Raw genomic sequence first — 18,529 nt, 5'->3', positions numbered from 1 at the left:
TGTGGAGAAAAGGGAACCCTCCTACACGGTTGGTGCGAATGTAAATTGATACAGCCACTATGGAGAACAGTATGGAGGTTCCTAAAAAACTAAAAATAGAGCTACCATACGACCCAGCAATCCCACTACTGGGCATATACCCTGAGAAAACCATAATTCAAAAGGAGTCATGCACTACAATGTTCACTGCAGCTCTATTTACAATAGCCAGGACATGGAAGCAATCTATGTGTCCATCGACAGATGAATGGATAAAGAAGATGTGGCACATATATACAATGGAATATTACTCAGCCATAAAAAGAAACAAACTTTTAGTTATTTATAGTGAGGTGGATGGACCTAGAGACTGTCATACAGAGTGAAGTAAGTCAGAAAGAGAAAAACAAATACCGTACACTAACACATATACAAGGAACCTAAAAAATAATAATAATAATAATGGTTCTGAAGAACCTAGGGGCAGGACAGGAATAAAGATGCAGACGTGCAGAATGGACTTGAGGACACGGGGAGGGGGAAGGGTAAGCCGAGATGAAGTGGCATGGACATATATACACTACCAAATGTAAAATGGATAGCTAGTGGGAAGCAGCTGCATAGTACAGGGAGATCAGCTCGGTGCTTTGTGACCACCTAGAGGGGCGGGATAGGGAGGGTGGGAGGGAGATGCAAGAGGGAGGAGATATGGGGATATATGTATATGTATAGCTGATTCACTTTGATATAAAGCAGAAACTATCACCCCATTGTAAAGCAATTATGCTCCAATAAAGATGTTAAAAAAAAAGGACCTCAATTAAAAATTCTTTCTCCTTAGGTGCATTCTGGTTTACAACTAACGTGATGCTCCCTGTTATTTCCTGGGTAACAAAAATAATCTTAACGTTGTCCTTTACCTTTTCTTGACAATTCAAGATTTTGTCATCCTCATGGCACATGCAGTGAGGTCTGTACCATGTGATTGGAGTGTGGCTGTGAGTATGTGTCTCCTCAGTAACTACAGCTTTCCAAAGAGAGGGAATGCACTGAGGAAAAGGCAAACAACAAGGGAAAGGCCAGTGGTTCTCAGAGAACACAGAGCAGGTGGCAGGTGGGAGATAATGAGAGATGAGAAATCACTTCTAGCTCTTCTTCATCAACTTTGAGCCATGAAGGAGGAAAGAAAAGATGATAAGAGAAAGATGTAACCAGAGCTGGAAATTTACACCGGCAATGGATGGCTCCATTAATCTTGAGATTTTCTGTGACCTTGATTATCAGTCCGCACACACAGATGCCCTGGGCAGGTCCTTCTGTTGTCCTTTTGGTTTGGGTGGAGCCATCTAATTTTAAGGTCTATTCTGGCTTGCCTTTAATAATCTGACCAATAAAACTCATAGTACGTGGGACAAAAATAAAGCAGCGAGTCTAAATAAATTGTGTAGGTTCAGGCCCTTCTGTGGAAACAAGGGCAAAAGGTCTTCTCCACAAGCACCCGTGAGGAGGGAGTTAAACCTCCAGGTCCAGCTCTCACCCATTCCTCCCATAGCCTTTTCCTTCCTGTTTCCATCTTCAGGAGGCACTAGTCACATACCAGGTCCTGAGGAGCATGCAAAATAAATTTCAGATGCAGCTTAAAACATAGGACAAACATGCATAAAGTAAGTAAACAAAAATGAAGTAGAGAACACATTTAAACATTCACATTGAATCCTCCCAATAACATGCAACATTGTGCTTGTGAATCAACAACTCCCACTGGCTCTCATGCCCTTGGTGCTTCTCCTGATCTCCCCCTGATCTTTCAGCTTGTGCCTCTGACCCCTTAACTCTGGGTGTCTCGGGCTCTTTCCTGAGCCCTCTGCTCTTCTCTCTATACTCCCTTCATCTCTTATCATTTCCCCCATAGAATTGGTCCACCTCATCTCCCCACGTCTGCTCATTTAGTTCCTACATTTTCAGCAGCCTCACCCAACTCTTCAGCCTTGGCCTCTCACGAAGTTATGATAATAGCTCTAAGACACCTAAAGTGGGCTGTAAGATGCCCCATATTTCCCATAGCCTCCAGGACACCCCTGACCATGATATTCCACCATCGGCTGAAATTCGACATTGCCAAGACCAAATCCACCATGCTTTCCACAAAACTCTTTCTATTCACACATTCATTTATTCTAGGAGCACATATGAGCCACCTCCTCTGCAAAAGTCCTTGCTAGGAGCTGGGTAGTTAAGACAACCGACTGTGTTTCTCAACCAATCCTGGGATTTCCCCAATATTACAGGCAAGAATATTGAAGTCATCTTTGACTCTTTTCTGCCTTTCATTCCGTATAACCAACCTGACACCGAGGTCTAGTTTTCCCTCTGCTGAAATGCCTCTTCTAGTAACCCCTCTCACTAATTCCCAGTAGCCCCAGTCTCCTAGGAGCTCTGCTCCTCCCACACCTGGAAAGCTACCATGCCCTCCCAGCTGGCCTCAGCACTACCAGTCTTACCCCTCCATTCTACCTTCTTGTGGTTCTCAGGTTTACTTTGCTAAACAATGCTCTTGTCAAGTGTCTCTTCTATTTTGGAGTTTATTGATACTCCACAATTTTCCAAAGTGAGTTCTGTGGGACACTGATCACAGGAGAGGTTCACTGGTAAAGGATCCCATTAGAAAATAAGGTTGGGAAACACTTTAAACTCTATCTTCCTCCTGAGGAGACACAGTGCACATTAGCCTATTAAAGGTACTGACAAGTCCTGCCGTAAAGAAATCTGATCTGGTATTTCTCAAAATTGTTTAACCACTGAACTGATGATTTTTTTTTTGGTATGCCAGTGATTAATAAAAACAGAATTAGTGTGTAACAGACTTTGGCAATTGCTCTCCTTTAGATCAAGTTCAAACACCTTGGCCTGTCTTTTCGAAGCATTCCAAGTCAGGTCCCACCTACCTGTCTACCCGTAGTTCCTACTGCCCTTCAACGTGAACCTTCAGATCCTTCACAGAATGTGGTTACACAGTCAGTGTTCATCAACGCTGACCACTACTAAGACCCAAATGTTGGAATCTTCTTTAAAGGAAAAACTGTTGATCTTGTAAACATGTGCTTGATGGATCTATAATTCTTTAGAATAAAATAGGAAGACACTCAGGCTTACTTCTAGTTGTCTCTATTTTCCAAACTGTTCAAAGTGTAGTTAATAAGAAAATCTAGTTAGAAGAGATTGTAAGTTCAACTTCTTTCTATACTAGGAATTTCTCTTTTAAAATCCCCAGCACATAAGTCTCCTTTTGAACACTTCTCTTGGTGAGGAATTCATTACATTTTGAGGCAACACATCCCATTGTCAGATACCTCTGGTGGTTAGAGAAGCTCTTTCTTGTGTGGGGATGAAATCAGCCTCTTGAAACTCTTTGAGAAATAGCTGTGGGTTTGAGTTCAATGGCCTGTGTTGTGTTGGGAGGGACATGCCCGCTGGCACTGTGGGTAACTCTGCTCTTCTGTTTATCCAGGAAAGTAAACGCAGTGGCACAAAAGCAGCTTGGCCGCCTATGGCACACAAGTGCCGTCTTCTTCCACCCTCCGATCCACGAATATGCAGAGAAGCTTTCAGCGCTTCTTCCTGAACCTCTGAAGGTCCGATGCTTCCAGTTCAAAGGGATAGGAGTCTCATGATCCCAGGGAAGCTAGCCTAGGAAATGAGAGTATGGGTGGGAATCTGGTCTGTGCTTTGAACATCCGAAATGAGTGCGCAAGTGGCCATATTGGAAAGCACTCTAGGAGAAGAAAGGAATTGATGAATTACTGGTGAAACCAGCCGATGTTCACTTCATCAGTTCCAAACATCTGCCTCTCCTTGGTCACTCTCCTCACCACCACATCTTTGCAGAAATCACTTAGCGGGAGCCCCAGGCTTCCTGACACTCTCCTCTGTGTTCCTCGGGAAGTTTTCATCTCTTTGCTCCACAGCCCCTCTGCAAAGTCATTGGCATTTCTTCTTTTTTTTTTTAACTTTTTATTTTATAGTGGAGTAGCGTTGCTTAACAATGTTGTGTTAGTTTCAGGCGTCCAGCGAAGTGATTCAGTTATACATAACCATGTGTCTATTCTTTTTCAAATTCTTTTTCCATTTAGTTGTTACATAATATTGAGCAGAGTTCCCTGTGCTACACAGTAGGTCCTTGCTGGTTAACCATTCTTCTTTAACAAAGAGTAGGGCCATTTCTTTAGAAAATTAATATACCATTAATTTCGTTTGGTCTGAGATGCACTTTGATATTTTTGCTAAATGAGATGTTTTTCTGCATCTGAAATGATTGGATTTTTTAACTGAACTGAGATGTTAAAATGTTCGCCAAGGTTTGCATTTCGGGATTCAATGAGTTAATACATATTTAGAACAGTGTGCCATACCTGGTGTTAGCTATTATGATCATCTTCTTGTATTATTTAGGTACCATATTTACTATGTTATCTACAAGAGATGGAGGAAGTTGCAAGAGCTGCAACCTCAGTTCAGGGCAGGCACACTCATGGATGAGTAGAGGCGAGGAAGCCCGCAGGGCCACAGCCCTGGCCTCCCAGTCCCCGAGCCTGGAGGATCTAGTACCCTTCAGTTCTCCCCTTTCTTTCAACCAAGATGAGCTGCACTTTTTTGTTTGTTGCTCGTTTGTTTTAACATTCACGAACACTGAACAGGCTCCTCTGAGAGCCTGCCTTGTCTCAAGCCTTCAGAATGAGGTGGGGCAGTTCAGGTTCAAGAACCAAGAGACCTGGTCCTCAGATCCCCTCAGCCACTAACCACTGTATGTCTCAGCAAGTCTCTCCATCTTAGCACTCTGCAGAGCATCAGGTAAAACCAATGAAAATCTGGAATATTTCACAACTCTGACAATCCCATAGTCATTTTTGTATCTCTAGTGCTTAGCAGATTCTCAGTGAATAGCTGTAGAATTAATATAGTAATTCAATGATGGGACTGCTGGTACGAAGGGAACTCTCCTTAATAATCAGAGGCTGGGATACACTGTCTTTAACAATTTCGAATGAATTGGGTAATCAAGTGTCTCATGACCATGTGTCTTTTTTTTTTTCTCCAGGTCATTTTCCTGATGAACAGTGGCTCAGAAGCCAATGACCTAGCCATGCTGATGGCCAGAGCACACTCAAATAACACAGATATCATTTCTTTCAGGTAACCACACCTTGGAACATTGACTCACCCCAATATTAAATGTTTATCTTTAAAATATAGCCTAGAGCAGGAGAGGGGCTTTCCCAGGGTGTTATTCTAATTTTAGATTTTAGGGTAGGTTCAGTCAAATGAATTTTATGTCTGGATAACACCATCCAAATTGGCCTGATCCAAGGTAGGGGTCTCTGACCAAGGTAACCAAGAGTTTGGAGTCCCAGTTTTGTCATAGATTCTCCTATGGAATTAAAAAGAAGGTGACATGACAGCTTTTTAACTTTAAAGATATGGTATAGAAACTAACACACAACGTTTTTCATCAACTATGCTCCAATATAAAATAAAAATTAAAAATAAAAAAATAAAAGTTAAGAAAAAGGTATGACTTTGACTATGACCTATGCCAAATAGTGAATGATTGGTCTGCACCCCCAGAAGCTCATGACTTTGCCATATGACACTGGGCCCACTTTCATCTCTGCTTATGGTAAGGAGCCATAGCCTGAATAGCCAACATGGACTTTCTTTTTTGTCCTACCCAGTGTTCCACATGCCAGTGATCATAGAAAAGTAAACTTAACCCAGTCCTCCCACTGTTTTCTGTCTGCAGAGGAGCCTACCATGGATGTAGTCCTTACACACTTGGCTTGACAAATGTAGGGTTCTACAAAATGGAACTCCCCAGTGGGATGGGCTGCCAATCAGTAAGTTTTGAGATATTTGTCATATTTCTCTAAAAACTCCTGGGTGTATGGAATCATTTATCAGATTTTCCAGGTATTAGGACTAGAAACTAATACAAATTAGCTTATATTATATAACTATAATTAATCAGGGGCTCAATTTGACTTAATCAAATTAAAGACCATTTAAGGGAAATGTTTCTTAGAAAGACCTTCAGAGTCTGAGTAATAATTAATGACAGAGATTTTTTAAAATTTTGTTTTGCTTTTAAATAAAATCAAGTAAACTGCAAATAAATGCACGGAAATAACTTCCCAGAGCCTTGAATGCATAAAATTTCCATAGAGTTGTCCCTGTACTCACCTTCTGTTCTCACTCACTGTTTCCACATTTTCAGCATCAGAATCAGATACCTAATTATTCTTATTCTTTCAGATGCCCTTACCGACCAAATTCTTGAGCAAATTGTTTCCAGGCTGACATTGAAATCAGTTTGCTTTGTAGAGTGCCCTCCTAATTGATTTCCAAAAAAAAAAAAAAAAAAAAAATTATCTCTTCAAAGCAGAATATTAGGTTTTTGTCCTAAGTGGGAGAAGAGTAAAGGAGGAATCTTAGTATCAAATTAAGAAGCCCTCTTGCCTTAACTGGTACCATAGGTTGCCCCATTGGCTGTCTTGTGTTCACATCTTGCTAAACTCCCTCTTTTGTCATTTGCAGACGATGTGCCCGGATGTTTTCTGTGGCCCTTGGGGAGGAAGCCACTGCCGAGATTCTCCAGTGCAAACAATTAGGAAATGCAGCTGTGCACCAGGTCCAGCTGGGCAGGGGGGGAGGCACATGGTGGAAGGTCAGGAGGGGTAAGGAATGTGGAGAGAGGCAGAACCATTCCTGGGTGAACAGATTCGAAAAAGTGGGAAAGGGAAAGCCAAGGCAAATACAACTAGGAAATCACCCCTCACTGAACTAACACCTCTTATGCCTATGACCACTATACCATCAGAGCATCCATCTCCTGTTAGGAGACGCATCTCAGCATCTCATGCTATCAGTGCTAAGCCAAAAACAGACTATCACCTGGTGTTTCACTAAAGGCGCTCTCTTAGCTCTCCCAGCAATAGCTCTGCTACCAATTCTAAAAGAAAACAAGGTTTTTTTGAGGGATTATTGGCCAGTTCCCAATGGGAGAAGGGGAAAGGGGAAGGAACACTTAGAAATCTCAAAACTCCAATCAGGAAGTTCCCCAGGGACTCAGAATACCAGCCAAAATGAGAGCCTTTGTCAAAACAGAAGACCATTCCTGAAGACTGCTGACATCTCTTCCAAAGTTGTAAAGGCGTCCTCACAAGGAAAGCCACTATTCATCAAACACATTGCTATTACATTCTTTACCTCTTCTTCACAGGAGACAGAGGAGGCATGGAGACAGCATTTGTTCTTTGCTCATCAGCAAGCCCCACCTCGCACTTGTCATCTCAGTGCAGGACCCTTTGGACAGCTGCCCCTAAGCAGTGCTGAAGGAAATCACTAAACGCTCCAGCTGAGAGATCTTTAATGGAACAGGGTGTCACTGGGCTGAGACGAAGAATGTAACTGGAAGCCTTAAAAATGAGCTTCGAAAGGAAGAAAATTTACAGTCATCTTAAAATTCAGATGGGATAATGGCAATATGGAGGTAGGAGAATGAAAGAATGAGCTTTAGAACAAGATGTTATAGTCACAGAACTTAAAACCATGGGGAAGTTTAAAGCTGTCTTTCACACTCTCCATTTTAAAGAGGAAGAAACACGTCTACACCTAGGAGGCCGAGAGCTAGGACTTGACCCCAATTCTTCTGCCCTCAAAGCCAGTGCTCCCCAGCCATGACCACCCTTGTTCACATCGATATGCCAGCAGGAGGAACCCAGGCTTAAAAATAATTCCTGCTCTGCTGGCCAGGATTGAAGAGACACATGAAGTCAGGAGCCCTGGGTTGGACTTTCAGCCCTACCGTGGCTAAGCTGCAAGCAAAAGTTCCATCTTTTGCTTCCGTTTCTCATCTATGAAATGGAGTTGGCAATACCTGCCCCCATGGCCCCTCATCCCAGACCTTCAAGAGACCAAGGAAGAGAGCTTTTGTAGAGGCAGGCAGACAATAGCGATGCCAGGTACAGCCATGCCTGTATCTCATATCCACGTGGCACCAACAACTAAGGTCAGCTGGATGAACCTCACAGACGTCAAAAGCACCAGCGCAGAGCTTCAGCGGCAGAAGCCCTCAGGACATGGTCACTTTCTTCCCTCCCAGCCCTGTGTCCCTCCCGCTCTGAGGCCTTCTCTACCAAGGCCAACTGGAATATACCAGAGGCCCAGAGTCATCTCTCTAGTGGCCTCTAGATGTTAAATGATAGTGACAGGCAGACATTTCTGCTTCTCGGAACTGTGATCTTTGGCACATCTGAAGTCAGCTGTTTTCTTAACGCATATCTTCAAGAGACAAGACTGATATCATATCTTTAAACAAAAAGGGACTTCAGCCTCCTCTGGTGCTGTTAGGGCCTGAGAAGAGTTTGGTATTTGCTTTAAAAAGACATATTCATATATGTTTATAAATGCATCCCAACGTGTGAATTATTCTGAGTATAGAAGGTTCCAGTTCTCCATTCCTCTTAGAGTTCATTCAGTGGGCACATCCAGGTGCCAGTCTTGGTTGGCGGCTTTATTTTCACCTCAGAAGTATGTCATCATTCCCCACATAGGCATCCATTTTTGAGCCTAATATAGATATTTATGTGGTAGATCTCATTCCCTTCCTCCACCCGCTCCTCAGGATATTTTCTTTCCCATTGGTCATTCCAGTCCCTGAATTTCAGATGTAACTTGTGATGAAAAGCACCTCTCAACCCACTACCCCACAATGTTCCAAACCTGGTACCGATCATGTCATTTCTCTTTCTCCTTTTGCAAGACAAGTTTCCTTTTTCTTAAAAAATTGCTCTTTCTTGGCGTCTCACTCAGCTTAACTCTCTCTTTACCACCAGCTAAAATGAAAACTCTTCCCTCTCTACTCCGTTGCTTGGATAGCATCCAGGAGAGCATCCCCTCTCCACTTGCTTGATGTTGTCATGGTGACACTACTGCACCAAGTCTCTCAGAGGCGACTTGACCTGAAGTCACAGCAATGAGCCAATGAAGTAAATGCGAAATGAAGGAAAAAGCCAATGACAGTCGATGACCTCTCATCACTGAATTTATGGGCAGTTGGGGGTGGGGGGGAATTATGAAAGGTCTAGCGCAGGTTCAAACAAAACCTTCTCCATGGTTTGGTTTTGTCCAAATTTAAGCCATTAGGGTTGATTTTGCTCCACCCTTTGATTTCTCTAGTTACAAATGATCTTACTAAATTCCCAAATTATATCCTTTGAACATATGTCTAATTCATCCTTTAGGGTCATCCAAGGTTGTTTTCTCTTCCTTTCTTAATAATAATAGGAAATTTCAACCTCTAGGGGCACAGATTTATTTGTCTACTATATCCTACCCATCATACAACATAAGTGATGCTAAAAAATGTACTTTCTGGGTTTGCTATTCATTTCATTACTTCCTTCTTCAAACCCCCAACCCTCAATTCCAACTAACTAAAGATCAGTTAACTCTGTCAAGCAAGCTTTCCCAAACATCGCATGTAGCCTCAAAGTATGTTAGGGGCCAGGTCATGTTTTTCCCACTTTTTAATGAAGAGCTGAAGTATTCAATATAAAATATATTTATGGTTCACTTTTGAAGATGATAACTGAAGGTTTCCATTCCTTATCTCTAGCCTTAAGGAGACAGGATCGCATCCATGCCTCTAAGCAAGCATCATGATGGTAGATGGTGACTTGCCTCCCAGACTGCTTTCAGCAGAAACTCCCCATCACACCCACCTCTCTCTCTGCATCTCTTCTGCTGTCCGTGGATGTGGGTTTAGATTCAGAGACTATGTGATGCTGTTTAGAACCAAATTACAGGTGTGGATAAAAATTCTGAAGGTTCAGTCATATATGGATGTACTTGATCTGGGACCTTTGGTATTCCAGAGGAGAAAGCTTCCTCTGCCTTGCTATAGTGGATGAAAGTTACCTGACTGTAGTACATTCCTCTTTAGACTGAATTCTGATTGCTATATAAACATATTTATTAACCATAAAGACTGAGATACTTTGTAGCTTTAAAATTGTACATCAGATTAAGTAGCAATGAAAGGTAAACATAGTTATTTCCAAATAGATTAAATCCACACAGCACTTACATTTGAATTAAATCTACACTGTTGAGAGGATCAGTATCCTTAGGTAAAACAGCTATCTATACCAGACTCAATGATGTTTTGGAGCGTTGCTTCTCCAGATGGAAACAACTGAAGTGGTTTGTTTATGCTTTTGTGGCTATGCTAGTCTTGCTGCTCGAAACAAAGTATGAGTCATTCTGACAGAATGTTCAGAACATTCAGAAACCTATATCCTCATATCCTGGTTTACTGTATCTTGAAGGACTCTATTCAATTTACTGTCCTGTTTTCTTTTTGTCTGTTTTCCCCCCATTCTTCTGGATGCCATTCTCACATCTTCAAATGCTGTGTTTTCTGTTGTTGTTTGTTTGTTGCAGACTGCTGCCAAGCTAAAGACCAATATATTGAACAATTCAAAGATACTCTGAGCACTTCTGTAGCCAAATCAATTGCTGGATTTTTTGCAGAGCCAATTCAAGTGAGTGTATTAACCAAACATTAATTGAGCTCAGTTCTAAATTATCAGATTTTTAACTCATACATTCTAGAGAATTCCAAATTATTTAAGTGACCACTGCTGTGTCCCTCTCCAAACTTAATTCATTGCATTGGTCCCCTTAAAAAAGGGGGGGGGGTGCTGGTTTTCAGTTGACCTTTGAAAAAACCATCTCCTGCACTCCCAGACTGAACAGAGAGATAGATGAAACTATTGAATCCCTAAATCTGTAAAAATAGAAAACCCCAGCAATTTTTAGTTCTTTATCACCCACACTGTCAGGGGGAGCCTTTCTATAATCTTACTAAATCACCTTAATCTACTTTTTCTCTACTCTCAGGAAAGAATATGCTTGCATCCTTTTTCAGCAGGCATGGCATAAAAGTAATGGCCCCTCTTTTCACCCATAGTTGAAACAGTTCTAGAGACTGTTTTAAAAATTGCTAGTATCACTAATGCTAATATTGATCATGATCCATCTTCAATTCCCTTTTAGTACTTTCAAGGGCTGTGCTGTTACTCTAAGTCTTCTTGGTTTGGTCTTTTGCAGGGGGTGAATGGCGTTGTCCAGTACCCAAAGGGGTTTCTAAAGGAAGCCTTCGAGCTGGTGCGTGAGCGGGGAGGCGTGTGCATCGCAGATGAAGTGAGTGGTCATGGTGAGATTCAGTGCAGCCAGGACAGGAAAAGCACAAAGAGAAACTTCTTTAAACCCTCCTCTGTGGTCCAGGCAGAAAGCATCTACTCTGGGGATTCCAAGACGTGGGTATAAGTTAATGAAGCTTTGGCTAGTTGACTGGTTAGTTTGTTATTGGATTAGTTTGTCCATTTAATCAAGTACAGCAGAACTTAAACATCCAAATTGAAGTTTACGCTTTTCTCCAGAAAGTGTGCATAGAGGGAACCTACCTCAACATAATAAAGGCGATATATGACAAACCCACAGCAAACATCATTCTCAATGGTGAAAAACTGAAAGCATTTCCTCTAGGATCAGGAACAAGACAAGGATATCCACTCTCACCACTATTATTCAACATAGTTTTGGAAGTCCTAGCCACGGCAATCAGAGAAGAAAAAGAAATAAAAGGAATACAAATTAGAAAACAGGAAGTAAAACTGTCACTGTTTGCAGATGACATGATACTATACATAGAGAATCCTAAAGATGCCACCAGAAAACTACTAGAGCTAATCAATGAATTTGGTAAAGTTGCAGGATACAAAATTAATGCACAGAAATCTCTTGCATTCCTATACACTAATGATGATAAATCTGAAAGATAAATTAAGGAAACACTCCCATTTACCATTGCAAAAAAGAATAAAATACCTAGGAATAAACCTACCTAGGGAGACAAAAGACCTGTATACAGAAAACTATAAGACGCTGATGAAAGAAATTAAAGATGATGCCAACAGATGGCGACATATACCATGTTCTTGGATTGGAAGAATCAATTGTGAAAATGACTATACAACCCAAAGCAATCTCCAGATTCAATGCAATCCCTATCAAATTACCAATGACATTTTTTACGGAAGTAGAACAAAATATCTTAAAATTTGTATGGAGACACAAAAGACCCCGAATAGCCAAAGCAGGCTTGAGGGAAAAAAATGGAGCTGGAGGAATCAGACTCCCTGATTTCAGACTATATTATAAAGCTACAGTAATCAAGACATTATGGCACTGGCACAAAAACAGAAACATAGATCAATGGAACAGGATAGAAAGCCAGAGATAAACACACGCACCTATGCTCAATTAATCTATCACAAAGGAGGCAAGGATATACAATGGAGAAAAGACAGTCTCTTCAATAAGTGGTGCTGGGAAAACTGGACAGCTACATGTAAAAGAATGAAATTAGAACACTCCCTAATACCATACACAAAAATAAATTCAAAATGGATTAGAGACCTAAATGTAAGACCAGACACTATAAAACTCTTAGAGGAAAACATAGGAAGAACACTCTTTGACATAAATCGCAGCAAGATCTTTTTTGATCCACCTCCTAGAGTAATTGAAATAAAAACAAAATTAAACAAATGGAACCTAATGAAACTTCAAAGCTTTTGCACAGCAAAGGAAACCATAAACAAGACAAAAAGACAACCCTCAGAATGGGAGAAAATATTTGCAAACGAATCAACAAACAAAGGATTAAACTCCAAAATATATAAACAGCTCATGCAGCTCAATATCAAAAAAAACAAACAACCCAATCCAAAAATGGGCAGAGGATCTAAACAGACATTTCTCCAAAGAAGACATACAGATGGCCAAGAAGCACATGAAAAGCTGCTCAACATCACTAATTATTAGAGAAATGCAAATCAAAACTACAATGAGGTATCACCTTACACCAGTTAGAATGGGCATCATCAGAAAATCTACAAACAACAAATGCTGGAGACGGTGTGGAGAAAAGGGAACCCTCTTGCACTGTTGGTGGGAATGTAAATTGATACAGTCACTATGGAAAACAGTATGGAGTTTCCTTAAAAAACTGAAAATAGAATTACCACATGATCCAGCAATCCCACTACTGGACACATATCCAGAGAAAACCGTAATTCAAAAAGACACATGTGGGCTTCCCTGGTGGTGCAGTGGTTGAGAGTCTGCCTGCTGATGCAGGGGACGTGGGTTCGTGCTCTGGTACAGGAAGATCCCACATGCTGCGGAGCGGCTGGGTCCATGAGCCATGGCCACTGAGCCTGCACATCCGGAGCCTGTGCTCCGCAATGGGAGAGGCCACAACAGTGAGAGGCCTGCGTACTGCAAAAAAAATTAAATAAATAAATAGAAGACACACGCTCCCCAATGTTCATTGCAGCACTATTTACAATAGCCAGGTCATGGAAGCAACCTAAATGCCCATCAACAGATGAATGGATAAAGAAGATGTGGTATATATATATACAGTGGAATATTACTCAGCCATAAAAAGGAACGAAATTGGGTCATTTGTTGAGACATGGATGCTTCTAGAGACTGCCATACAGAGTGAAGCAAGTCAGAAAGAGAAAAACAAATATCGTATATTAACGCATATATGTGGAACCTAGAAAAATGGTACAGATGAACTGGTTTTCAGGGCAGAAATTGAGACACAGATGTAGAGAACAAACGTATGGACACCAAGCCGGGAAAGGGGCGGGAGTGGGAGTGGTGGTGTGCTGAATTGGGCGATTGGGATTGACATGTATACACTGATGTGTATAAAATTGATGACTAATTAGAACCGCTGTATTAAAAAAAAAAAAGAAAAAGAATGACAGAACAGCAGTGTAGAAAGACAAAGATAGCAGAAAATGAGGGAGCAGAAGAAAATTCTGAGTGTGGGGCCAGTGCTGCCACTCCGTGATCTTACATGTCTTCTTAATCAGCTCACCTTGGCTTTCTCTTCTTTAAAATGAAGAATATGGAATTTGAATAAAAATAGGCCACTGCTGGGACCACAATGGGCACTCAGTCTTTGCTTGTCTGGTATGGGCTGGGTTTAAATTTTAAATTCACTGCTTTTAGGCAGGGTGTGCATGCCCATAGTTCCATCCCCACTCACTGATGTAGACCCAGCCTGCTTCTCTCAAGACGATATGCTCCTCATCCCTGAAGACATTTGAGTTTATGAACCTTAGAATGAATCATCTCTGTTCAACTAAACGATTCTGTGGAACTGATACTTCTTAGGTGGCTAAACATGGTTTATGGTCCTACGTAATTTCATGTGTTGTCCAAGCAGTCTGATCTTTCACCATTTATTGATGGTACTTTGATAGATGAAGTGAAAAATTAAGATAGGCAGAAAGGCAAAATGGATGGATTTGCCATGAACTCTTCCTACGTTATCTCATTTGGGCAAATTCGTCAGCTTGTCCAGAGGCCCATAACTAGGAAGTCGGAGACCCAGGATTCGAGCCCACATCTGTCTGACTCCCACGTCTAAGCTCTTCTCCTATGTTGTTTGCTCTTGTCTAATTGTAACCCCCAACATCTGCCTTTGCAGCAGCACCCTGGAGAGAGCAAGAAAATAATCAGGAAGCCTGAGAAGGACCCTTGCTCTTTCAAGTGCATTTCAGAATCAGCTTCAAGTGTCCACACCTCTACCCCAGACCTGCAATGTGTGTATGTGTAGAGAGACAGATAGACAGACAGCCCAGGAGACTGAGAACCAGAAGGAGATCAAGGAACCTTCACCAAAAAGGCTCTGGCGAAAATTTGCATGGAAATATTGGTGTGGCTTTATTCACTTAGGCACTTCCACCACTTTTTTATCCATTCTACAAACACTGTCTACTTTTATCAGGCACTCTGCTAGGTATTGTGGATAAAGAGAAAAATTAGATACGTGTATGCTGGTGATAATAGTCCAAGGTGAGAGGTTCTGACGGCAGCTTAGGTGTGTTGAGTAGGGGCCCTAGTGCGGCTCAGGAGAATCTTCCTATCCCGAATAATGATGAAACTGTGTTTTGAAGGAGAAGAGGAGATAGTGAGATGAAGAAGCGGGGAGAGGGCTTTCTAGAAAGAGGAAACAGCATGCATAAAACAACTAAGTTCAACTTAGTTCCATCCTGACTTAACTGACTCAGCTGGGTCCTCCTCATGGCTAATTCTCAAGAGGAAAAAGAAATCACAGGGAAGAGGACGACCAGCCTGTCTGGGCTGGGTGGTGGGCACGCCAGCGCCAATTTGCTAACTGTAACTCCTGCTTCATCTAGCCTGGGGTAGACGCAGCCTTACACACAGGAGATCCTTATCAAGGATTGCTAATCACAATCACCTTTTTCACATGCATTATGTATATGACCCTCACAGCAGCCCTGTGATGTATTGCTATTGTTTCCACTCAACAAAGTTAACATGGATTCAGAGGAGTTAAAAACCATGTCTAGAATCCCACAATGCTAGTAACTGGCTTTTGGTGCCTAAAAGGTCGGGCGCAGAATAAGCGCTTTCTCCATAATAGTATGAGGATGGTGATTTGGGACTTGTTTTCACAGGTGCAGACAGGATTTGGAAGGTTGGGTTCTCACTTCTGGGGCTTCCAAACGCATGGTGTCCTGCCGGATATTGTCACCATGGCTAAAGGGATTGGGAATGGCTTTCCCATGGCAGCAGTTGTGACAACTCCAGGTAGGAACTACAGGCAGTTTGTGTCTGCTTCTGGGTCTCCTGCATCAGCCATGGTAGAAAACATGTGTATTGGACCTTGTGTGGGCTAGAGACAGTGATAGGATTCCCAAGCAATGAAAAAGGGAAACTGGCTGCCAGATGGTGGAAGAGATGGAAGAAAAACAGCCCTTTTTGCTCTTGCTGTAGAAAAGACTAATTCTCCCAGACCCACAGTGAAATGCAGGTTTCTACTCTACTGACAAGGTCTAGGCAAACGTGCCACAAAAACAAAACCAACACAAGAGATCCTTGCTAAACAACCTAAAGCCAGTACTGAAGTTTCCAAGGGAATCATATTCTTGAAGGACACCCTGACCTAGTTTTGCCACACCAATAAGCTATAGACTCAAGGTCCAGGTGATAGTTTTCTCTGTTTACCATCAACAAAACAGCTAAAGACAATACAATCTCACTTAGCTATAACATTCTATAAAATGAACATTAGAATTAACTGTATTTCCCATTTTAGTGAGGTTTTACAGAAAAGAATTTTATGAACCATTTAGTGTTGAAAATCTTAAAATTATTTCATTTGTTTTTCCAACCAATAGTAAGCATACTTGAGAGGCTCCAAAGGATAATTAAGTGCCTTGTAATATCTCAGTGTTTTTACTGAATGAAGAAAGGTACTAAAATGTGGATGTAGAAGGTGAAGTATAATGAACCGAATATATACTAACCCTGAAACAATCTTGAAATTATATTATGAAATCCTTGATATGAGATTTTTTAAAAAAATATTTCCTTCTTAGTCCCAAGAGTGGAATATGGAAAATAGGCTTAGCTAATGAAGGTTCCATGTAAGTTCCCATAAATCAAGTTTTAAAGTACTTTTCAATTCATACAACACATTAAAGATTTTTATTATTAAACTTCTCATTGAATAAATAAGCAATTTTTCCTTATTCATTGTATTAGTCAGCTTGGGCTTATTCTCTCACAGCTCTAGAGGCTGAAATCCAAGATCAAGGTATGAGCAGCATTGGTTTGGGGTGAGATCTCTCTTGCAGATGAACACCTTCTTGCTGTGTCCTCACATGTCCTTTTCCACAGCTAGAAAGGGCTCTGATGTCTCTTCTTCTCAGGAGAATACCAATTCTATTGGATTAGGGCCCCACCCTTATGACCTTAATTACCTCCCTAAAGGCCCTGCCTTCAATTACAGTCACATTGGGGGTTAGGGCTTCCACGTATGAATTGGGGCGGAGGAGGGAAGCGACACAATTCCAACCATAACATCCACTATCTGGTGAGTGAAGAATGAATTGGATGCCATGAAATATATTACATATACATATACAACATGAAGGTAAATATAATCCAAATGCATGATGGGAGATTACAGATAGGAATGTGTCACCCTTTATCCACTTTTATTCTCCACCCCCTCCAGAGATTGCCAAGTCTTTGGCTAAACGCCTGCTTCACTTCAATACCTTCGGAGGGAACCCCATGGCCTGCGCCATTGGATCATCGGTGCTTGAGGTACTTTCCAGCAACCGCATCAACATCACTCATTTCACCAAACGACTACTTCAAAACTACACACACATTATCAGAACTCTATCACATTTCATGATTAAAGTGAAGAGTTAATTCCTAGTCCATGAATTTAAGTTAGATTTCCAGTTATTATTCTGGCCAGTCCCCCTTTTTAAGATCTACTGTGAGTGCTTCAAGTATTGGATATGAAATAATATGTAATAAACCTCACACACATGGGAAATATAAGAATTTCCCTAGGGCTTCCCTGGTGGTGCAGTGGTTGAGAGTCCGCCTGCCGATGCAGGGGATACGGGTTCGTGCCCCGGTCTGGGAAGATCCCACATGTCACAGAGCGGCTGGGCCCATGAGCCATGGCCGCTGAGCCTGCGCGTCCGGAGCCTGTGCTCCGCAACGGGAGAGGCCACAACAGTGAGAGGCCCACATACCGCAAAAAAAAAAAAAAAAAAAAAAAAAGAATTTCCCTAGCTAGCTGGTAGCACTGAAATTTCTTTGTCATTTGAGTGGTATTTTATGGATAGTTACCAATGGCTATCCTTGATTTCAGTTTAATTTTGGTCCTGTCTTGTATATGCTTCCTTATTTTTGTTGTACTGACATAAATTAAAAGAGTAAAGAGCAAGTGAGTTCTATGCAATTCCAACAAGGTGATTCAGCTGTGGTTCAGCTCCAGGCCATTGATTTTGCCTGGGGTCTCATCTCTTGAAAAGATTTTTTAAATGCCCTTGCTTATGTGTATAATAACGTTTGCTTAAAAGTGTAACCTATTTCTGGAAGAATGTCCAAGAAATTAATAACAATGGTTGTTTGTGGGGGAGGAAACTTGGTGGCTGGGGAACAGGGATCAGTGAGGCTCATTCTACTCTATGCTTCTGTACTTTCTGATGTTTGAATGAGGCACATGATTCACTTATTCAAAAAAAAATAAATTTAAAACTATTTTTCAATAAAAATAAGTAAGTAAAAGCTGCCCTTGAAAATTAAAAAGTATCTTCAAATATGATTAAATCTCAAAATGAGAAAGTGTAGGTAGGATGTGTCATTTATTTCATTCTGTAGACATTGCCAGATTACATTTTTGAAGTCCTGCGTCACCTCAACCAATTTAGCAGATAGAGAGGATTTAGGTGAACAAGTAGGTCTTAAAAACATCAGGTTATGCCTGGAGTCATGCAATTATTATCAGCTGGTTATAAATGTAGTATACTGCTTGTGTTTGGTCAGGAATCACAGGTCTCTGCTATGGGTG

At 41.4% G+C, this 18,529-nt stretch overlaps 1 protein-coding gene across 2 annotated transcripts in view; it reads left to right on the top strand.

Annotated features, from left to right (window-relative positions):
* AGXT2 (alanine--glyoxylate aminotransferase 2) overlaps positions 1–18,529 on the top strand; it is a 43,828-nt gene that overhangs the window by 14,920 nt on the left and 10,379 nt on the right. For both annotated transcript variants that reach the window (XM_081231949.1, XM_081231948.1), the window contains exons 4-11: positions 3,488–3,611; positions 5,075–5,169; positions 5,777–5,870; positions 6,568–6,661; positions 10,477–10,577; positions 11,146–11,238; positions 15,606–15,738; positions 17,171–17,262. In XM_081231949.1, the coding sequence (XP_081088075.1) occupies positions 3,488–3,611; positions 5,075–5,169; positions 5,777–5,870; positions 6,568–6,661; positions 10,477–10,577; positions 11,146–11,238; positions 15,606–15,738; positions 17,171–17,262 (826 nt within the window). The remainder of the gene's footprint in view (positions 1–3,487; positions 3,612–5,074; positions 5,170–5,776; positions 5,871–6,567; positions 6,662–10,476; positions 10,578–11,145; positions 11,239–15,605; positions 15,739–17,170; positions 17,263–18,529) is intronic.

The sequence above is a fragment of the Mesoplodon bidens genome, assembly GCF_964165515.1.
Source record: "Mesoplodon bidens genome assembly, chromosome: 4".
Classification (NCBI taxonomy): Eukaryota; Metazoa; Chordata; class Mammalia; order Artiodactyla; family Ziphiidae; genus Mesoplodon; species Mesoplodon bidens.
This window is presented reverse-complemented; position numbering and strand designations above follow the sequence as displayed.